General features: G+C 37.8%; 1 protein-coding gene across 8 annotated transcripts in view; it reads right to left on the bottom strand.

Moving 5' to 3' along the window:
- Positions 1 to 24898, bottom strand: part of enah (ENAH actin regulator) — a 112277-nt gene that overhangs the window by 53083 nt on the left and 34296 nt on the right. For all 8 annotated transcript variants that reach the window (XM_056269535.1, XM_056269534.1, XM_056269532.1 and 5 more), the window contains exon 2: positions 7822 to 7987. In XM_056269535.1, the coding sequence (XP_056125510.1) occupies positions 7822 to 7987 (166 nt within the window). The remainder of the gene's footprint in view (positions 1 to 7821; positions 7988 to 24898) is intronic.

The raw sequence follows: 24898 nt of genomic DNA, 5'->3' as shown, positions 1-24898 counted from the left end.
TTCTTTCTTCGTCTGAACACAAAAGAAGATTTTTTGAAGAATATGGGTAGCCAAACAGTTGAGTGTTGACAGTCAACTGTTTGGTTACTAACATTCTTCAACATGTCTTCTGTGTTCAGCAAAAGAAAGACATTCATACTAGTTTGGAACAACTTGAGGATGAGTAAATGACAGACTTTTTATTTTTGGGTGAACTATCCCTTTTAAAGAATCATCTGTACTGGAATTGCTCATGTTAATAAAACTCATGTTTAGCATGGCCAACATATTCCGTGTTTTGCAAAAACATATGCAAAGTTACTCATAAGATCAAGCCGCTAAAACTCAAGGCTTCAAAAGTTTCAAGTAAAAATTTCTAAAACCTCTCGATAAACCACCACAAAGCAGAAACATCGGCATTACTGAAAGATGACAGATAACACTGCACTTCAGCGACCAAGACTCGTTCTCTAAAAGATTCACAAGGACGAACTAGAGATTGAAAAACTGCTGCACGCAGCACCTCTATTCTTGTAGATAACAAAAAAGTAAAAGCATTTCTTTATAAGTTTCACAAAGGTCGCTGAGGCCAGCTCGGCTCCAGACAGGATTTACAGCATTAACACGAATTGGTAAATATGGTAACTGCAAATGGGTGGGAGATACTTAAATATCAAACACTTGACTGACTTAAACTCTCCTAAAAGCATGTCCTCAACAGGGTGAATCTTTCTCGAAGCTTCTGTGGTAACTGGCTGTATTCCCAGTCATTTCAATTTCTCATCCTTTTGACATCAATGTAATTATCATAAGAAGTGCAACTAATTGGCAAGCGTTATAAAAGGAACTGTGAACTGTAAGCCATCCTGTCACAACTGACAAGTGCAGAAAACTTCTCAGTTTTCTCAACACATTAATGAAACTGAGCAACAGGAATTAAAAACTGGGCCATGGTTCTATATGGGGCTGTTCACACCTGGCCACTGCATGCGTTGTCTGTGATCGGATAGCTATCCGATCGTGAAAAGACCAGGTGTAAATGCCCTCCGAAACGCATTCGAGACGGATTTGAATCCGATCGCTCAAACCACTTCAGGAGGAGGTCTGGGCCGCATTCCAGACGAAACTGGACAAGTGTAAATGCATCTGGTTGTTGAAACCACATATGTAAATTTTACTCCTCCCAAAAATGCTAAAAAATAAACGTGTGAGAGCGTGTTATATAGGCTATCTGTCATGTTATAGTCAGATATGACGACGCTACTGCAACACGCATTACCGCAGTGAGCATCTATTCATCAAGCCAACGCGCCACAAACTATCGCAAATCAAAGTCCTGTTTTCCCAGGACATGTCCTGTTTTCACGTCCTGTCCTGGCCGTCTTGGCTGTTTACTTTTATAAAGTGATGGAAATGTCCTGGTTTTCAAAAAACTGCTGGGAAAGATCAGCTCTACAGCAAAATATAGATGGGCAAACAAGGAGGATGAGGAAGAAAAACAGGATAAATAGGAAGAAAACTAAAGATATAAATATATTTTGTTAGTTCGTTTTTGTAAGTTGGTGAGAGCTATTTTTGTTCAATTTGGAGGTTTTTCTTTTAGTTATTTATATATTTATTTGTCTAATACAGAAGAGACATTATTTCTATCATTATTTCATTCATTATTTTTGAAACCTGTCATAATAAAACATGTTGAGTAACCTCTGAGAAGCCTATCTGAATTTGTGTCTTGTAATATAACAATTTTCTATCCATACAGAGGAGGCATAGCCTACTTTAAATGTATTGAAATTAATAAGGCATCTTTGAGTAAACTTCGAGTATCATTTGAGTATCTGTTTGGCGGGCCGAGTGTCCTGGTTTTTGGTAATCAAAATATGGTCACCCTACTTAACACACAATCATCTTCATTAAAAGTAAAGAAACAAAATGATCTTACCAGTTCTGTTAACGCTCTCTCTTATTGCGGTCTTTGATTTTGAAATTAGCTGATGATCAATAAAATGCAGCAATATCTGTTGCTTTTGGATTTATATCCGTTTTGCAAAAACACATTTATGTGACCATGTGTAAATGGAATCGTTTTGATAAATCAGATAGCTATCCGATCTGAGAAAACGCATGAAGTGGCCAGGTGTAAACAGCCCCTAAATGTAACTTAGTCAAGTTTTTTGGACAGTTTTCCATTGTTTTTACTCCAACATCAAAAAATCTTTAAGTGTGTAATCGTTTCTTGCTAAACAGTATCATACAAAGTGAAATTGTGCATTAAAGACACTGATACGTATATAACCGCATGTAATTTGGGAAATGGTGTATATATTTTTTAAATATATATATATATATATTTTTTTTTTCACCTCCACCCCCCCTCTTCGGAGGGCAACTTTATTTATTTTTTTATTTTTTATTTTTGTTTTAAAACTTTAGACTGGTAACTGATAACGAGTTTGTGCTGAGTGCAGGCCACTGAGCTGGTCTACAGACTGGTAACGGGAATGTGCTGAATGCAAACTGCTGGGCTGGGACACAGACTGAGAGCTGGTTTATGCTGTCTGCAGGCCACTGAGCTGGTCTACAGACTGGTAACGGGAATGTGCTGATTGCAAACTGCTGGGCTGGGACACAGACTGAGAGCTGGTTTATGCTGACTGCAGGCCACTAGGATGGTCCACAGACTAGTAGCCAGTTTGTGCTACACGCAGAGCACTGAGATCTAGTCCACAAACTGTGAGGTGGCTTAAGCTGGTTGTTGAATGCCAGACTGGTCCACAGTTTGTAAGCTGGCTTGGGCTAGTTTTTGGATGCCGGACTGGACCGCAGATTATGAGCTGACTTGGGCTGGTTTATTGGATACTAGACTGGTCTGCCGATTGTAAGCTGGTATATGATGGTTGTTAAATGCCAGATTGGTCCACAGACCGTAAGCTGCCTTGGGCTGGTTGTTGAATGCCATCCCAGTCCACAAATTGTGAACAGGCTTGGGCTAGTTGTTGAATGCCATACTGGACCACACTGGACCAGTATACTTAAATATATTTTTAAATTTGTAAATACATGTAATATATTATATATTTGTATATAATAGACATATACACATATACACACACACACACATATATATATACATATATTACATTTTTTAACCACTGGTAATATACTTTCGTTTTCATTTTTGATGAGCCCAGCTCAGCTTGCTATGGATTGTTCTATCTGTGCTAAGAAGTGTCAACTAAATGACTATTTACTGGCACACTTGCAGGTATAGATCTGAAGACAGTCAGTTATATATAGATGACAAGGCTATTATCATAGGTCAAACGTAAAATGTGTGTTGACATTTGCCTTGTGAGTGGCACTTCAACGCTTTACTCATTTCGGTCATTAAACCACCATGAATAGCTCATCAACAAATGTCAGTAAGTTTCCAGAAGGAATCTGATACACTCCATCCTCAGATATCACTGTGATGATTGTGCCGGTCATGAATTATTAACGTAACCAGGACTAAAAAGGCCTAGCTACTCTCAGAGGCAGAAATAGGCTTTTCACGAAACACTGAATAACCATAAAATAGCAATGAGTCATGTACAGTGTCATCACCCCCTCAGCATTTCTGCCTTTTGTGTAGCAGGGAGCAACCACCACATTCAGTGCTGAATAAAGGTTACCTGTAAGTGCACATTACCTTGCACTTCACTTAAAAGTGTTAAAAAGTGTCCTCATCCAAACAAAGGAAAAGAAAAAGGCTTCTTTAACGGTTAATTTCTTCACAGGAAAAGAACAGATAAAGAAAGAACGGGCCAGACACTAATTAAATACATATACAATATGTAGCCAGCAGTGAATTACGTGATATGAAACGCTCTAAATTTAGTATGCAGAGGTGAAGTGTAGTTTCTGTGCAACAAGAAGAAGAAAAAAAAAGAAAAAAAAAAGTATGTTACCAAAAAGGTTTTCAAAACACTCTCCATCAGCCATTGGTTGAAAAAACAGATAGCTCCGCCTAAAATTCACATCATTGGTTGGACCATTGTTGCTATGGAGAGCTGGTTGGGATGCTAAAACATAGCAATGTTAAACACGGTCAATACTTTTAATGGAAATCAACCTACTAATGACTTTTTACCTACAAATTACAGGTATTTCCTAAGAGACTTATTTGGTGGGATAGAAAAATAAAAAAATATATACCTTTTACACTTTCTTCAATTAATAATCGAAGGCCTTAGAAACAGAATTCACTTAAAATAATCCTTAATAGATAAAAAGAAAACAGCTGGACACTCCAGACTAAAAAAATGGTTCAACACAGTGACAACATAGTTGAAGACTTATGCTATTTACAGACACAATCTTGCACAGCCTTCACGGAGTAACCTTCATAGAGAAAATGATTGGCTGCCTATTAACAAGGATATAATGGACTTGGTTATAGCAGGATACAGCATACAAATAAGTCCTTGATGTCAGGTAATATATAATGCAGACTTTACAAAAAGGCTGTTTTGAAGGATGGGACAGCAGCAACTATATTGGGCCTAAAAAAAAAAAGAATGGATAATCAAAATTACAAAACATAAGCAAGCATTGCTACTCATTTCAAATGGAAATGTTGTTTAGCAAAAAAAAAAAAAAAAAAAAAAAAAAAAAAAATCCCATCCTTTTCATTCTAAAGGACAAAATGTTCATGTATGAGGTTTTTGATGCATGAAACCTTGAATTATGTATTATAAGTGGACCTCAGGGAAAAATAAAAGGACTATCACTTAAAAAAAAAATATATACATATATATATATATATATATATATATATATATATATATATATATATATATATATATATATATAAAACATAGATTTTTTTTATTATGCTGCATTTTATGTTTTTACAACAAAAATGCATTACAAGCAACATTCAACATTAAAAGGAGGTCCCTTGGTCAACCATCCTGAGTGTTTAGAAGTTAAGGGGCAGTTAAGTCTCTCCCACTACATACTGAAGTTCACAAAATACACAAAAAGATGACAGGTTAAAAGGTTGCTAAAGCAGCACATACCACTCACATGTGTGTAGATGTTTTAGCAATGTCATGAACTTTGAAATACCGCCAATAAAAAGCACTGCCATTTTTCAGTAATATGCCCTCAACCTAGAAGCATTCAGAACAGAGTTTTTACTGCCACACCATGTTTCCTGAATGCGAACATGGTAGTTTTATATAAGACATGTTAATAGCATTCATAATGGGACCAGGGCTACAGTTAATCTCAGCAAATGCCACCTTAAACCCAGAGACAAATGGCTTCCTAACCACAGAAAGGGTTCTTGTACAGAACCTAAAAATCCTGAATTTTTCTACCATTTCCATTTAATACAGTAGCTATAGGGCATAACTAATACAGTATTATTAATGCTTTAGAAATAAATGGGATTTTTAATGTTTTGGTGACCTTTTTTAATTTCTGTTTGACCCATAAATCTTTGAATATTCAGTCTCAGGTCAGGAAATAGATTGAGAGCTTGATCAATTAATAGCTAGAAGAAGAAAAAAAAATAAAAAAGAGGCCATTTCTGCAATTCAAATCGATAGATAAGGTCAATGTTACTCTGAGTAAAACAACATTCCCAAATCTTGAACAGGAGAAAAGTATTGTTAAGTGCATGTAGCCTTTTTCCTTAAGGAATGGTGATAAAAAAAAAAATATATATATATCATTTACTCTCCATCATGACTTTCTTTCTTCCATGGAACACAAAAAGAGAACAGGCGATTCCTTCACATAGAATAAAAGTGAAAGTGACCTGGGCTATCCTATCACACTACAAACTGACAACAACAACAACAAAAAAAGAACCACAAAATTAGTCCATATGACTTGCGCACTATATTAAATCTTCTGAAGTTTATGGCGCCATGTAGCAACAGAAAGATTAATATAGATAGAGCATTTAACATCTGGATCACTTGTTTGATCATTTTGGACATTATTCATCTTATTCACTTTCATCATATGAGAAAAAAAAAATAGCCAGTACATTCTTGATCATTTATCATTTCTTCGTTTTATGTTTCACAGAAAAAAGACAGTCGTACTCGCATTTGTTTGGAACAAATTGAGGGCGGGTAAATGACGACAGAATTTTGATCTTTGTGTGAACTCTTCCTTAAAACACAACAATGAATCACTAAAAGGAAAAATGAACAGCATTTTCAAAAAGCATAACGTTCTTGTAATCACAACAAGAACAGGAGCATTTCTCATGAGATGTTATTCTCTTTAAACCACGCTGCGCTGATCTGTGAGCCACTCAAACCTCCCGTGTTCGGTGTCATGGGTCATCAAAGCACTGCAGTGAAACCAGAGCCCTCTCTGCAGGGGAAGCCAACAAGGCCAAGCAGACGACTCTCAGTTAAACCCACTGGATGTGGATTGCCTTTATGACGTCCATATCAGACTAGATTCTAAAAAACACCCTTCAGCTGTGACAATATTCACAATAAATTTGCAGCAATACCTACTTTATTGTTAAAGTCCCCCTATAGATAATAATTGTATCCCTTAAAACTCATGTTTGATCACCAAAATGAGATATTTTTTTAAAATTCATTGAAAAAAACCGAAAAAAAACTTGCCTTAAAATAGTTTGATTGTAAATCTATACCCTTGCCTCTTTTAATATACGTATGAATGTACAAATTTGCTCCGCCTCCACTCACTCACAGCAGCGAAGAGATCCACTTGAGGATCACACATTGACGTGATTTGGTTACAAGGTTTAGGTTACGACGTCAGAAACACCAGCGATTTCAAAACGGTCTTTGGTTCACTGCAGTTTTAAGGAGAAAATACTCAGCAATGGTGTTGACTTATTAATTTGCACATGGTTTGTCTGAAAGCATATTAAAAACACCACACAGACATATAAACAACATTAAAAGCTTGATTTTCACTACAGGGGGACTTTAAGAAAATTATAAAATATAAATAAATATTATAAAATATAAGCCCAATTAATTTGAGGTTTCTTTTTTTTAAAAGCCATTCTATTTCTATTTTTGCAAATATCTACATTAAAAAAGCAGCAAAAGTGCATCATAAATGCCTAAAAATGGTTTGAAATGTTGACCAAAATGATTATATAATTATTTAATATAAATTAATAAAATATTTATAAATAAATAACATTTACTGCTACTTGGGCGGAGTGATAACCGCAGCGCCGTGGTGAGGAGCAGAGAGCGCAGCTCAGGTGCTGCGGTTATCACTCCGCCCAAGTAGCAGTGCTTCGCCTTCAGAGAATATAGTTCCCAGTATTTATACGGTTAAAATATGTCTGTCTCATGTGACTTTGTTTTTTGTACACTCTGTGACTATACAAATCACAACATGTAAATAGGAAAATGTTTGAGCTATTTTGTCACTTATTTGGATTAGTATGCTAGCTGCAACCATTTACATCCAGTCTTTGTGCTAAGCTAGGCTAGCGGTGGGTGCGTCAGATAGAGTTACAGCACGCACGGAGATGAAAAAGGTATGTATGGACTTATCTAACTCTGGGGGATAAGGTGAATAGACTAAAGTCCAAAAAAGTCAGAGTGTTCCTTTAAAGTAGAGAAAATTTGCCATGTATTGTACTACCTGATATCCAAAATAATCAATATTAAATCAAAATCAAATTGCAAGCTTGTGAATTGAAATCAAATCGAATTGTGAAATTTGTGTCAATACCCAGACCTACTTCTCTACCTGTGAAAAGAGCATTTGTTTGTCAATCCATCATGCTTTTTAATAATTGGCAACTCATTGGAGACCACAGCTCCCCCTTTCTCTTACCTGGTGGTCCTGAATTTTACGGCCCACTACTCTGAAGGCGTTGTTGCCAGTGTGGTGATAGATGTGGACTCGACTAAAGCCTGTGGATCCACCAGCCGGAACCCACTTCTTATTGGCGTCGTCATATACCATGACAGCAGCCCGCGCCTGACAGATACTCTGCTCACTGAAAAAGAAGAAAAAGAGAGACATATGCATGATTGGATGATGGAAAACTATTCACAATGTTTTTAAAAGGGTTAAAATTCACTCAAATGAACTGCCTCTGGTCTAAAGTGGCAATAAATATGGGATCCAGGTCATTAAATTCAATGAAAAGAGAATTTAATAATTCCTTAAATCTATGCAGACTGCAGTAGTTAAACGCTCTTTCAATCACAGAACGCTTTGAACCACAGTGAAGTAACCATCTGTCATGTGATCCTGCATTGGCACTCAAGTGCAGTACACCTTTATAGGTCACCCTTTCATTAAGCAGTCACTATTAAATGTAAACACTGGAAATCCATTTCCCGTCTCTCTGCTCACTTACCACTATAGAGCAACTCTACCTTGCATATAACACTAAATTATTTACAATGACTTCCAAACTCCCACTGCGTTAATAGAAAAGCAAAAGAACCACTGACATCCCCCATACTCTAAAAACCTTGACAATGCATCTTAATATATATTTTTCTTTGTCACTTTGTTGCAAAACAAACCTTGAGAATAGAAAACTAGATTTGATGGAAATGTTCATGTCCTAAGCACTTCTTTTGGTTGCTTGGTTTCTCTGCACCAAGTAGCTCTAGTCAGCCTTGTTAGAACACGGTGTAAAACTAACCTGATGTCTATGCTACTTGATTACACTAACCTAGTCCTCACAAGCATTGATGTCACATTAAAATCACATACAAAAGACTTTGGACTGCTGGGGAGATGGAAAGACTTCAAGATCTGATGCCTAATCTAGTTAATCTGGTAAAATAAATTATCATGACAAAGCGCTCCAGAATATCCATCGACAGACTGTTGAGTGTTTTGTTTTGCTTTTCCCTGAAATCAATCTGGGGACTGAGATGAGATCCCGGGATCATCCGCCTAGCAGATAAGGGCTAATCTAACAGGATTGTCCTCTGAGACCAATCCCTACACTTTAATTAAGGAAGAAGCATGCCGGAGTGGGCCGAGCGGGCTCTGCGGTGCTCTATGTCATATTACGGTGTAATTGATGGCAGACAGTCAGGGAGCAAATGCTTATTACAGGAGAACAGGTCAATGGGAGGGAGCCATGACACACATAAAATTTAAAATTAAACTCTTTCAACAAAAAACTAGCACTAATAGAAAGCATTCACATCCTGCATCATTAACCCAAGCAGTTTTTGCATAGAAACGAAGGAATGACTCAACCCAAAATTCTATTTCATTTCATATTTTATTTTATTACTGAGATCATATAAAACATGTTTGGTTTTGGTTTAAAGGGTTAGTTCACCCAAAAATGAAAATTCTGTCAGTAATTACTCACCCTCATGCTGTTCCAACCCCGTAAGACTTTAGTTCATCTTCGGAACACAAATTAAGATATTTTTGATTAAATCTGAGAGCTGGATCACTCCTCCATAGGCTTCTTAAGGGATCGAAACTGGCCGGCCCAAAAGTTATGAAAGACATCGTTAAAATAGTCCGAGTGACTACAGAGGCTCAATCTTAAGTTTATCAAGCGACGAGAATACTTTTTGTGCGCAAAAAACAAACAAAAATAACGACTTTATTCAACTATTTATTTCCTTCTCTGTACGGCCGTGATATTTCACGTAGTGGGACTGCGCAAAGCTTCTAGGTTGTACGTCACGCATCACACACATGACCAGCGTCGGCCAATAGTGAGCCTACGTGTGACGTACAACCTAGAAGCTTTGCGCAGTCCCACTACGTGAAATATCACGGCCGAACAGAGAAGGAAATGAATAGTTGAATAAAGTCGTTATTTTTGTTTGTTTTTTGCGCACAAAAAGTATTCTCGTCGCTTGATAAACTTAAGATTGAGCCTCTGTAGTCACTCGGACTATTTTAACGATGTCTTTCATAACTTTTGGGCCGGCAAGTTTCGATCCCTTAAGAAGCCTATGGAGGAGTGATCCAGCTCTTAGATTTAATCAAAAATATCTTAATTTGTGTTCCGAAGATGAACGAGGGTCTTAGGGGGTTGGAACAACATGAGGGTGAGTAATTACTGACAGAATTTTCATTTTTGGGTGAACTAACCCTTTAAGTCTTAGAATATAGTGCTTGTGCTGTATGGGCCACTTTTGTGATAATTTTTAATTGTGATAAATTACCTATTTTTTAACCATATATTTTTTTAATTATTATTTATACATTTTATATGTAATAAGCAGAACTCCACTCAGCAGCTGATCATCCAGCTTCATCTATAGATCATAGACCTTAACATTAAGAGCATCAATGAGGGTCAGGACAACAGCTACAAGGACGAAGCAGGCCACACTGCTGGAATTTGCTGATCTCATGATACCTGGGAATGATCGTTTCACCCAAATCTTGCTACTGTAAGTAAAGCCCCGTTCACACCGCCAGCGATTTTGTCGCTACATGTCGCTAGTCTCTGTACTGTGAAGTCGCTTGTGGGCGTTCGTAGTGCTGTTGCTCTAATGTTATTGGTTGACTGCACGCCTGGCCATATCTATACAAAATACCACCAGAAGTGATATATATACAACAATATCATTTTAATTTGACTAGGAATTAGGCTCAAAAGAAACAGTATGCTGTTGGGAGAGTGTTTTTATATTACCACAGCAGTGTTCAGTGGATTAAATCATTTACAAGATTAACGATGGATGAATCAACAAATTAAACTCACTCATTCCGTCATAAATGACTAAAACGTCATTCGAATTTGACAAATAATCAATTTTCTTGTCCCTAATAGTTAACATAATGCAGGGGAAACTGTAAAATTAACTGCAGCAGTGCTAAACTTGCATCACAAAATTACAACACTCGAACTTTAAATGTATGAATTAAACTCACTGAGACTGTCGACAGTTTCTTTTCCATGCCTCATTTTATTATATCCATGTATGTGGTTACAGTCAAATCATATAAACAGTGAAATCTCCCTCGAACTCCTCTGTCTTGCCTGCACTCGAGACGGTGACGTGAGCTCCACTGAAAGTCTACTTTCCTATTGGTTGTCGCTCGCGAAAATCGCTTCACATTTGCATAAAGTTGAAATTTCTCAACTTTTGTCGCTTGTCTCTTGTCGCTTGACACGCCCACATTCTGTCGCCAACGGTCACTGTCGCTCGTGTCGCCGGATGTCGCCAGCGCTCCATTGAAATGAATGGGATCATGTCGCTTTGTCGCTGCGTGTCGCTGGCGGTGTGAACGGGGCTTAAGGCCCTGTTTACACCTGGTATTAAGATGCGTTTTGGTCGATTGGATCACAAGTGGACGATGCTAAATACAGGTGTAAACAGGGTCTAAAACATTTTGAGCTTGTCCACTTTCGACCACTTCCAGAGGTAGTCGAAAACGCTTTTGTAGTGTAAACGCTCACGTGGTCGAACAGCCACAAAAGACCGCCTAATCTCCGCCTACTGACATAATGCATAAACATTATCGGAAGCACGCTAGCCTGATGGGATTTAAACTTTGGCTGGAGACCCAAGTTTGTAGCCTGGGAAAACCCAGACAACTTCCGGCAAATTTAAATTTGCTCTGAAAGTTAGTCTGGCAAAGAGCTCATTCAAACTCATTTCCAATCCGCCGAAATCGCGGCACCAATCAGAAACGTTGGGGCGGGCTTTACACGATGATGACAGCGCTGGGATTTTGAAGCAGATTTTGTCGCCTACATTACAAAGATGGATGCCGCCGTCGAACATCACTCGTTTGAATCAGCTTTTGCGTCTGTTTTAAGCGATTTGAACGTTTCCCTTTTGTTAAAAACCGAGCAAAGAACAACACTCGGAGATGTTTCTGCCGCTCTGCATACGTCATCTCCTTCATCGCTCTGATTGGGTTTAGGTCTATCCGCGACGTCCATTGGTGACGCCCCTCTGGAAATGATTTGTCTGTGACGCTTTGCCAGACCATAACTCAGTTACAACTGAGAATGGTCTGGTTTTAACCAGGCTACCAAGTTTGGTTTGAAGATGAAAAACGTACCAAGCAAAATGTACTCTCACCATTCCTGATTTCTAACACAAACTCGCCAATTTCAGCGTGGTCTTGCGGCTATCAAAGCAGAAACTAAAGCTGCTGCTCTCCTTGTGTTTTTCTGTTTTCTCCAGTCGTGGTCATATGTAAATTGCACGAGCTTATTTCGTCCATTAGATCGAAAGATCTGAAAAAGTCCCTACCCTCAAAGAAATCAGGCCATGGACAAAAGAGCTGTAAATGTGTATGCCTCTCCCTCGTCTAATTGTGATCCGATCGACCAAAATGCAATCTCAATACAGGTGTAAACGGAGCCTAAATTCAATCTGACACTTCAGCAGGCCTGGAGAACAGTGGATTTCAAAACACACAGTACGACAGTGTCAGTCCACCATTCATGTTTATATAGTTTTTCTGATTTGGCAACAAAAAAAACCCCATTTAAACAGATAATGTTTCCCTTCAATCTCATTTCAGAGGTGCAAATGAATCCCAAGGACAGACAGAGGCAAGCACACAGGGTTCTGTGATGAAAGGAAAACAACATGATGGAATAAAGCACACAGCCAAAATTATGACAGCTATGCAATTCTATGCTCACATTTTTTTTTATCTATCATAGGATTAATAAGCCATTTAGGGAATTGTCAAAATAACAAGCTCCGCTGTGCTGGAATTGGATGCAAATAAAAAAGCAGTTTAATATAAATAAGTTAAACTAGTAGTGTGCGAGTATGCAGGGCTTCAAGTATAAAATAAAGCTGAACATTTTTAAACCTTATATTATTTGTCTTTCTTCAAGTGAACAATGGTAATTATATAAATAATTATATTAACGTTAATTGGCAAATAATTCTCTGAATCTCTGTTGCATGTCAAGTGTTTGACATTTGGATCAAAGACGAAATGAAAAACTGTTTGTTTAAAGCTTAAAGGAATTAATTTGGCTGTAAACAAGCACTATGACAAAGTGTGATCAAAAACCCTATTATATGCACAAAAAAACATCCAAAGCAACATTTTCATTCCTTCATCGCCTTGACGTCTCAAAAAAAATACGACATCAGAGGGCTTCGTGCTGAGGCTGCAGTGACGCGAGAGCAAGCACTGCCTGCAAAATGCTCTGGGGAAGAGCATGGTAAACCAAGATCTGATTATGCAACCCAGCGCCCACAACATCAGGAGAAATAATCATCAACCTTCTACACAGCTCAAAGTAACGTCCTCAATGACAGCTCCATTGTCTCTGTCTGTGTAACACACTCATTCACAAATAAACCACACAAGTTAAGATGAAGGGATGCTTGTCGCAGCATGTGTGAGAATGGCATTGAACCTATAAACAAGGAAGCAGATTCTGCAAGCCGACAACACCAAACAAAAAAAAAAGCAACATTGTGAAAATCATAATTATTTGAATGTGCTTTTTATTCAGCCGTTATGTCATCAGACAAGTTTTACTAACCTTAATCAATAAATCAGCTCTGACTCAACAATATGCTTGCATCATCACTCAGGAAAGTTTACAGAAGCAATTTTTATGCATTAAAAATGCATCTCAGGTAAATGTTGTATAATCTGTTGTTTGAAGACTAGAAAATATAATATCTGTTCTATTAATTTAATAAAACATGACATTAAATATTTAAAATGTATCTGGCAACAATGGTTGAAATGATAGTGTCACTGCTTTTATTTTTATGTAAAAAATAAAATAAAACATTCATTTAGGAATTTCAAATCATGCATTCATATTCTATAATTTACAAGTCACAAAACTGAATTAAACATAGATCTAGATACGTGTCAATGTATGATGAATAGCCCTGAAGGTTTGATATGAATCATGCATGTCCTGAAGGCCAACTCAGACACGTTCACACTTTAACACTTAGTTTGTTTACACAGCACAAATTGTCTAACACTATAACTCACGCTGCCATCTCTAAGCCACATCACAAATCCACTGAGACTCTAGCAAGTAAAAGGATTCAAACCGCATCACAAGTCAAGTGGAACCACTGACCTCAGATCCAGATATTTACAGAGCAATCCTGCTCAGAGGCTAAGGGATTTCTGAGGTATTGTTGAATTCTCTCACAAAGAATATCAAGAAAGAAAAAATGAAATACAGACAAACAGTTAGACAAAGTCTCAGTCAAGGTTACCACCATAATATCACAATATCACCCCGTTCTTGAGTGATGGCTCCACAACTCCCCAAACTTCATGCAAAACCACAATGTGTTTCACACAATGAAGGAATAGAGATCTTGAAGGACACAGCAAGACACAGAGATCATGCGGTAAATCTTCCAGATTGAATGGCTAGGAAATGTGCCCTCTAAAATTTCATAGACAATGCTGCAAGAGAAACAAAAGCCAGCAAAGAATGGATACAATTTAGATTTGCTAAGTTATTGAAGAGCACACACATTTGGGTCAGTGACTCAATTCAGTGAGAAAGAAGGGTATTTTCATGGATGACAGGTGGTATTTCTGAGTAAGGGCTGGGAAAGCAAGAGAAACATTGGGTCGTCATCAGGTTCGGGGGATAACTAGAACGTCCTGGGCCCTGTTACAAAAGGAGCCCATTAAAGGCCTTCTATAGTTCGGGCCTTGGCAAGCAGTCCGATTCAAAAAAGGACTCTAGTGAACTGATCATCGGATGCCCGTTTTCCACAAGTTGGTATGGTTCTTTAGGGTCTTCATGTAAAGTTTGTAACATACTTTGGTTAAAATTCCTCAATGGTTGTGTAAAACAACACCCCTTTTACCTCCTCAAAAACAGCTCTGTTCACAGCGACCCGTTTGGGTGCATGTCTCTTTAAATGATAATGAGCAACTGCTCACCCCACCCCTCTTTTCCATGGGGCGTGTCGACACAAGACGCGTAAAGTGATGCCTTGGCAGACAGTATACAAATGGCTGAGGGCGGAAATATGCTAATATGGGACAGTCCGTCAGTGGTCGTGGGCGGAGCATGAGCAATATGACATCAATATTGCTCAGGAAATCCAAACGGCTTGATTATTGAGAGTGTTTAGGCTTTTTAAGGGTAAAAAAAAAAAAAAAGGAGTGAATGGATTTTCATTATTGTATGGTGGTTGTGTCCACACACTGCAAAGATACATTTATATGCAAACTCCATATAAAAGTGAATTTTGCATCCGATGACCCCTTTAATAAATCAAAAGGGATATACACCATACCCAACTGTCTGATTCCAGAAACAATTGACTCTTATGAGCTGGTTCTTTTAACAGATAGTTCAAAAAGATGAGAACTTTAAAGTTTTGAATCAATCAATCTGAAACACTGAAACTCAAATGAATCAAAATGGAATCTGAAATTTAATCAAGAGTTTGCGAGTCAGAATTGATCAATTTGGGAAATCTGTATAGATGCCATGCCTTATTTTACAACAGGTTTCCTGAACAAATCACCTCATCTGCATTGGTCAGTTAAACAGGTAGTCCCACTCCAAACTCATGCCTTTGGTTGAGCCAATATAATCATGTTCAAGGATATTACCACCACATGGTTTACTGGTTTACTTATCTCAGCTGGGATACGAGAAAGCACTTTAACACGAGAACAAAAAATTACACTTCAAGTTTAATAGCAAAATGGACCAAATAATCAATGGCAAAATGAATATCTCATTTGAACGATTCTACAAATCCCTAAGAGGGCCATGGACTCCTAAAATAACACTTCTGCTGCGTTTTACCTACTCAACTAGCCACAGGTGCGTGAGAAAGAGCAGACAGGAGCTATTTTAAACCATACTCCTGTAACAGAGATGGCTCAGGCTGAGAGCTGACTGCTCACAGGGAGCTCGAGGGTCCACGGCATGGTGTAGGCGTAGCAGGGAGCTGGAAATAGGCTCCAACTCCCACTGTGAGATTCATACCGTCTCACAGCCACAAGGTGAGATCGGCATACAGTGACAAATAACTGAAACCCTGATCACCGTCTGCAAAACAAGATCATGATAAACCCGACAGGGTATAACTTAGGGGTGACCCCGAATAGTCGAAGATTCGATGCTTCGATAGGAGGAGCCTGATTCGACTACCAATCTCACGGTCGAATCTTCGCAGATGTGTTATTAAACGAGGATTATGTCATTTTGGCTATATGAGTGTGCTCAATGTCTGATTTCACATAGAACTACTGGTTTTCTGTCAATACGTTAATATACAGCCTATTATGATAATGCTGTCAAAAAAAATGTGCAAAGAAAGAAGCTTTTAATAAATATTTTTTAACGTGCGTGCAGCGTGAATAAATCCAAACACCCCGTGACAGATTTAAGTTTCACTTTCGATCTGTGACCGACAGAGGAGCGTCTTGTCGGCAGGGATTTAAATCTTTAAAAATGTCTGGGATAAGAAAATCTAAAGATGCACACCATCAGAAGGATATTCTCCAAGGCTGGATTCAGCATCAGGAAAACCATGATCGCACTTCTGCTGGCTAACGTTAACAGGTCGGTTTTCCTCGGGACGATCTAAAACGCTTTAACGTGAAAAAAGCTTTTAAAACGCTTAAATGGCACTTGTACGTGCTTAATGTATGTACAGTAGGCTACACACCTTAAGAAACCATTCTATGTGGAGATAAGCAGATGACCCCAGAATATGAACGCAACGCGTTTCTCCTATAGAAAGTCACGTAAAGCTTTTTCTTTAACGGTTTTCTATGGGAGGAAAATGCTTAACGTAGCCTATAATAAAACGCGTTGCGTTCATATTCTGGGCTCATCTGCTTTTCTGTAGGCTATATAGTAGGCGCTTTATTAATAAGGTGTGTACAGAATTTGATCTTTTAATATAACAGTTTTAGGACAAAGCCGTTAAGCGTTTTTCACGTTAAGCGTTTTAGAATGTAGGCCTATTTTATCCGCGCACACAATGTGAAAAGACTCAAACGGACACAGGCCGAGTGAAAGACTGGATTTTGTTTTTTTCGATCAGGTATGGGTAGCCTACAAGTGATTTCAAAACATTTCAGCCGGTTCTAATTTGATTTTTGGATACTGTGACTGTGAACACGTTTAGCTAAAAAGACTCCCGCTCCAGTTTAGCGTTTATTGTTGTTTCTGCAGTTAAAAAGACAAAGTTGACAATCCTGGCCATACTTTCGTTATTTTAATCATTTCTTTATTTTAATTTTATTAATTGATCACTCAGGGTGATCTAATTTAACTATTTGTGACTTGTGTTTTGAATATTTGTTCTCCTGCACTTTAGGCATTTGCACACATTTGTTCTGCTTCCTGTGACTTGATTCTGACTTATTTCGTTTTGTATTTTTTTTATTATAAATGTAGGCCTATATTGTGTTCTTAATTGTTGATTATTTTTCAGTGCATGTGGCAATTCAGGCAATTCAGCCGATTTAATTTGATTTGCATGTGAAATGCAAATCCTATCTGCAGTGTGGCCTTTCTGAGGTTATTTATGTTATTTCTTAGTTTTATTGATCCAAAATGTTTTTATACATTTTATTCTATATCTTTGTGTGATGTTCTGTACATCGCGGCTTTAAAATGTTAAAGCCCCGCCCCCTCCCAAACACCACATGATTCGACTATTAGTCGACTATAGGCAGGACCTGACGAATCTGATTCGACTATGAAAATCCTTAGTCGGGGACACCCCTAGTATAACTAAAATACATACAATATATAAATAACATAATATAGAAAACATACACTACATACAAAATGACTTAAAAAATGATATTTATTCCTTTAATGGGAAAGCTGAATTTTCAGCAGTCCTCAGTGACACTCCACTAAGAATTGGCACGGTATGGAAAAACAATGAAAATTCTTCAAAAATCTCCTTTTGTGTTAAAAATATTAAATATTGTGTTATTAAAAAAATAACACAGGTTTGAAACAATTGATTAAAATAAAAAAAATAACATACAGGTTTGAAACAATTGATTAAAGTGCCCCTATTATGCTTTTTCAGATATTCCCTTTCATGCAGTGTGTAAACTGTTTGGGAATGTAAAGGTCTGCAAAGTTTTAAAGATCAAAGTGCACGACAAATAAAGTTATTTTCTCCCAAAAGAAAGAATCGATTCGGACCTGCCGAAACTAGTCATCAGTAATTCCAGTCTTACATGCGTAACATTCATACGTAACAAATTTGCATGCCAGTCTATGGTTTTCATTGGCTGCCCACAAACGTTGTCTACTTTGACCTGCCCTCAAAAACACATGGTTCGTGTTGTGTACATGTTGAGAAGATGCTGTTTTCAGCACTGCTAAAGCAAATCCTCTTTGTATACACTTCCAGTTTTAAGTCAGTGGTTAAAATTACCACAGCGATACAAATGCAGTAACCTTTTTTTTTCTTCCGGTCATTTTACTGACGATTGCTTCTTAAATCTTGGCGAGGTCAACGCGGGATTTGCAAAACGATCCATTAAAAGATGGGACAGTACCCCACTTCATCTGTACCAACTTGCTCCTCTGAATCATACTCTTTATGATTAATTATTCATGTAAATATTTTCTACCGAGTGTTCAAAATACACAGTTTTGTTTTGTACACCCAGTGGAGATGTAGGTCTCCGGCTAACCGCCTATCTCACCTTATTACTGTCTAACTAAATAGTTCCGCTAATCATCTGTGGCCCCACTATTACCAAAGTCCTTTTAGGCAAGTCATGCCACTCGGCCGCCATCTTGGCAACGCCTCCGGGCAGATATTTCGGACTAACAAGACCAGGCTCCTATCTAAATGAATGGGCAGAGAGTCAGAACTGCACTTTCACTGGTCACCGGGACATAAAAAGTGCATGTATAGAAACAGCAGTAAAATGTGATAAAAAAAATCGCTGAAAAAGTTTGATGACTTTGCCCCAAAATAAGGTTTAAAACACCTTTTTCCCCACAGGTTATACTTTTACTACGCATGCGCAAGGGTTCTCTCCCTCTCACGTGCGCGCGCTACACAGTTTGAAGCACAGTATGTGCGCGCTCTTGCTCGCTCGCTCTAGATTCCGGGAGATTTGAACTAATTTGCGGGCATCAGGGAGCCGCTATCAATATGCGGGAGACTCCCGGAACTTCCGGGAGACTTGGGATGTCTGATATTTACACAACGCACACATACACTGAGTGCATATCAAATCTGCTGCCTTTTCAAACAGCAACGTATTTTCCGCTGTTGCAAACCTCAACTGTGCGCATGCGTCAGTGGAACCAGACGATAGGCTTAAATGCTTCCCGGCTTGACTGTTAAAAGCAGACGATTGGCTTTCCAGCGGGAGGGGCGGGACATGTGCAGACAACCGCCATCTTTGGCGTTACGGGTTTTCCCTATATAGTTGTATTGAGGATTGAGGAAGTGGCATGTCTCTATATAAATAGTCTCTGCTATTACCTACATTTTGTGTCAATTAATGGAGGTTCAGGTTGAATAACTATCTCTTCAAATGTTTCATCTTCGGACTCATGCTCAAATTGATATGGTAAAATCACACATCGTTACAGTGTGTACAATCACTGAGGATTTAGGAAGTCTCTGGAACTAAAATTCAGATATGGTAATGGACACTTCGGAGACGCGCTGTAAGCGGTCGACCAACCACAACAGACAGTAGTTCTCGGAAAGGCGGGGCTTAGAGAGACTGAATCTTGAAACGAGTCGTTTTCAGACTCTTTGAGAAATCTCCTTTTTACTTTAAATAACAATTTTAGTTTACAAGTGAACCCCATTCAAATAAATACAAGCAAGAGCCAACACTTTTGAGGAGTACTCAGGCTAGGTGAGGAAATCTGAATTTTGCTCTTCCTATATGACTGTATAGGAGGCATTTGGAAGAGGAGGATGTCGAACTCACTATATGAACTTTAGCAGCATGTCAACCAATTCAGCATTTGTATCTGTTTTCCTGTGCATTTAATTTCCTCCATTTTGAGGAGGATACTATCCGTGACACAATCTTCATGCCAATTCAAAAGATTTCAGACTCCGTAGTGATCACACACTGGTGTCGAGAGAGACATCCTCATAAGTCACAATCCCTCGTTGGTGTTTTTGCTCTCTTTTGGTCTTTTTATAGACTGAGGAATTAAAGCCATCACCTTAGCAACACTGTGTACGTGGGTGGGTTTTATGTGTAGCTCCTACATATTACTGTGAAAAATAAATCTGTATGAAGGGGGGGGGGGGGGGGGGGGGAGGGTCACAGAGCCATTCAGGCTTTTCACTTGCCTTTTGTTTTCCTCTATAGCACAAGCCTTAAATGAATGATCAGCGCTAAATAGACAGTAAACTGGTCTATCCCCGAGTCTATCTCGAGTTATATGAAAATATAAAAAAATGAACGTTAATACTCTCAGCCTGGTGTTCATTGTTCACCCTTACTATGATCCTTTGCAGCTAATGACAGTGACTGCTTCCTTCCACAGTCAAGATGGAGAGTCCCTGAGCTGCCAACACCTCACCTCCTCCACAGAAACTGCAAAAACTGGCTTAAAAATACACTCCACTCACAAACCATGAGTCACGCAGAACACCCGTTTCGGTCGATGCCGGTGCAGATTCATTCATGCCATGCTTTGCAGGACAATGGGAGACATCATCACTGTATAAACAGCCCTGGTGACATTCTCTGCATGGGCAGCTATTTGTGAGAGGAGTTTGCTTTTAAGCCACTGGCAAGGGGACAAGAACACACTTAAAAAGGACAGACATAAATGCGAGCAGAGTGCTAATACAGTTTTAATTCACTCATTTTTGAGTACGAACACAAAACGGGCTATATGAAATCTGGAAGAGAAAATAAAAGGTCAGCACCATCAGAAACAAAAATGTGCCAAATATGACAAATGTAGCATTAACTTTAGTGAATCAACTGAGACTTGATTTTTTTGTCTGGACATCGTAGGGTAGGGGTGGTAACTATCTGCATTAAGTAATTTTATTTAATGATAACGATATATGACAATTAGTTATTTTTGCTTTAAATAAGGACTTTATATTATAAACAAATTATACTATTGAAATTGTATAATTCTTATCACCAATTTTAATATCACAAAAAAAACTAATACTAGCACAAGTAAAAAAAACAAAAAAAAAAACTCAAGCTTACAAAGTCAAGTAAATAGTCTACAACTTTACTATAACAATACTAAACTACAATAGAACAAAGACACAAATAAAACCGACCTATCTGAAAAACTTCAAGCACTATAAATAATAAATACTACATAAATTGTGTAAAGTAATAAAATTTATAAGAAACGCTGCTTATTCAATGTGTAATTTAAATATACATTTATCCTCCTTACTAAAGTTGAAAAAGTGATTCAGTCAAGAGCAATGAGAGATTTTCTCGCTGTTATTGTTTAATTAACAGTAACGATACAGACGGCAGATTTATTAGGCTCCTGTCACTTTAAGAGCAAATGCACAGATCCGATATACTGTTACACATGCTTTTCTTTCTCAACCGTTTACGTTCACTTAAGACATAAATGACTGTTTACGAGGATACTTGCAAAGACGGGCATTTTTACACAAGTATATATATATATATATATATATATATATATATATATATATATATATATATATATATATATATAACCGTTCAAGCCCAATAATGTGGCAAAAAAAAACTCAGTTCAGTACTCACATGCTGTATGAGCAGCAGCTTTATGTGCGTGGCCCCCAGCCCCTGTTTACACCTGGTATTAAGATGCGTTTTGGTCAGTAGCATGTCAAACTCAGTAGCATGTCACAGAGAAACGTCGAGTCATCCTTGCGATGGAGGTTCGTGTTGAATAACTAGTTCTTCCAATGTTTTATCAGACTCACGCTCAGATCAATTTGGTAAAATCTACGTCAGTGTTACTGTCTTTACAGTTCAATCGCTGAGCTTTAGGAAGCCTCCGGACAGAGCTGAGTTCAGTTATAGTAATGAGTGTGTAGCTTTCGACAAGCGCTGTACGCGGTACACCAATCACAACAGACTGGGCCATCTGGCCAGTCAGAACAGAGTGGCTCTTGGAAAGGAGGGATTGAGAGAGACTGATTCATCCATTGAGTAGCTTAAGAATCATTGAAAAATGTGTTGATGTGCAATGTATATTATGAGAAAATGAAATAGTTTTTTTTACTTTTGATGCATGTAAACCTAGGAGACCTCCAAAACAAAATTAGGAGCCTTTAAAATACCATAATAGTGGAAGTTTAAAAATGCATTTAAACGATAAGCTTTCGTGACCATGCAGAGCAGCAGCGTCACATAAGCGTAACCGCAATAAGAGACGATAGTCAAACCTCTTCCGTGGAAAAATTTCTACTGCTTAAAGCTGCAGTCCATAGTTTTTCCTCTTTGTCGCCATCTCTGTTCAAAATCTGCAATTGTAGTTATTCGCGGAATTATCAACTTTACATGGGATGTGCCTCGGCACGGCACAGCGCAGATGAATCCAATGTTTTGAGGAGAATGTCCGGCTGTCAGTCGCCGCGCCGGTGTGGATACTGTCAATCGGAATCACAGATTCTACTTTTTGGAAATATGACCAACATAAGAATTTTCACCGGAAAATGTCATCTGAACAAGTAACATCCACTTTTGTTCTGACCAACTAAGGGGAAAAAAGCATTGCAGTAAATCGCGCTGATTAAATCTTACAATCGCTTATCATATCACGTCAAAACGTGCAAATTATACTTTGTTCTCAAATTGTTAATGATAACAAATAACAACATCAGCATTGCGTGACTGCATTTAATGCCCTTCTGATATTATCCTTGTTTTCGCATGGGTCCGGTTGCAGTCTCTTCTTTTCTGTAGCCACTCCGAAGTCCGAACGTAGTCTTTTGCATTTTACAACAGGTGAATCTCCAGTTTGTCACTGGTGATTGTCGTTTGAACCTTTCTGGATCCGCCATCAAATTGATCAGTTTAATTATATCAAGTGCTTTGAGAAAAGGTTATAAATCTCTACCTCCAGCATCCTCACACACAATATAGCCTACTAGCCGAGACTTCTTCTTTATGTGTACAGATGTGACGTAATGACTCAATATAGCCCACTAGCCGAAACTCCTCCTTTATGTGTACAGATGTGACGTAATGACGCAAAGACATGCTCAAATCTCCCGTGAAAATCCATTAAAAACATTATTACAAGCTTACCATTTTGAATCGAGCTAAGGCAAGCAGATAGTTTTGAACACTGGCTGGTTATGTACGTGCTCAAATTTATTTATTAACCCAAAAAAGTTAGGAATGCAGCTTTAATCGTGTCTACAGGTATGCGGCCCACACCTACATCATAGTAATGATTTATTTATATTATACACAATTATAACAACACAATACATAATATATTAAATTAATAAAAACATATCACATCATTTTTGTTATGTATATAAAATATATAATACATTTATACATTTAAATTTATAATTTAAACATTAATATAAAGATAATGATTCTGAGAATAATTAGATGAAATGGTAATATAATATATACAACATAACATGTATAGCATATGTATATTTATTTAACTTTAAACATTAAATGTAAAGATAAAAATCGTATGAAATGGTACTTGTTTTAAGAAAATAGTGATCATCTCTAATTTCAATTTAGAGACACATTTTCCTTTAAGACACATTGAGGAAACCACAAAGCACTTTCCTAAAATTAAAAATAGGTCAAACAAAACCTTGTCATTTTGGAAAATTAGAGTTTGGAATGTTTTCAGTCAGAGAACGTGTTGGTGAACTGGTTGTAATACTTTTTAGACCCCAAAACACTTCAGAGAATGTCTGTTCTACCCAATTTACAACATGCCAATATCCATTGCAGAACAAATTTATGCCTTCCTTTATTTTTTCCTTGTTTGACTGGTCACTGAAAAACATCAGCAAAATACGTCTATCCTAAATACATTTTCTCTTTGACAGCTGCCATCTGTCATCTCTATTTAAGCAGTGCGTCGGGTATAATCCACACAGTTTGACGTAGGAAATTCAAGAGGTTCGTGGTTGTGTAGTAAAGCCAGACGGATGGCATTATGAAGTCTAAGAGATACCCTCTTTTTAATCATGAGGAACTTTTACAATAGCTTTCCAATTACAACTGGAACTCAAGCTGACATCAATTAATGTGACCTTTGACAGGATCATGGAAACCTGAAATATATACATGTTGGAATTTAAAATGGACTGAATGTGTTGCCAAAACAAAGGTGTTAACCAAAACTAACATTAAGCATTCATCATTTATATAAATAAACATGAAATATTTATATTAAATATTTTATATAAGTATATGAAAAATATAATCTATATATAAATACATGTTGTTGGTTTATTTTGATTTTTTTTGCATTTAAAGTGGAGTAAATGTTTACAAAGCAATAGTGCTCACCCCAAAACAAACAAACAAACAAAAAATCTTAAGAATGAGAGTAGTCCCAACTCATAAAATGGGACCAGCCCTACTGGTTTTCCTCAGCACTGTATTACAAAACATAAACATCAGCAAAACAAAGAATTTCAAAGAATCTTCTCATTCCAGAAAAAGCTACCACCAACACCTCACCTCCAAAATGACCTGAGGCTCTCCGAAAAGCAGGTTCATACTGCGTTTACTGTGTATGCTGTGCAAACACTAATGCAATTTACTTTTTTTAACAAAGTAGCAGGTGAGTGCTGACAGCGAGCCGTTTTGCCGCCACTGAGCTGCCCATTCACACACAAAGAATGCACAGCGACTTCTCACACCAAACCTTTTGCATGCATGGAGGCTCCCCTTAAGAACGTCATAAGTGATACTTAGTCATGGCAGCAAGGTTTATAAAAACACCCCATTCATTGTGGCTACATGGGGAAACACCTTTCCTTCA

This window comes from Rhinichthys klamathensis, unplaced genomic scaffold (assembly GCF_029890125.1).
Source record: "Rhinichthys klamathensis goyatoka isolate OS25496 unplaced genomic scaffold, OSU_Roscu_1.1 h1tg000281l_1, whole genome shotgun sequence".
Taxonomy (NCBI): Eukaryota; Metazoa; Chordata; class Actinopteri; order Cypriniformes; family Leuciscidae; genus Rhinichthys; species Rhinichthys klamathensis.
Note: the sequence above shows the minus strand (reverse complement) of the source record. Positions and strands in the feature narration are given on the sequence as shown.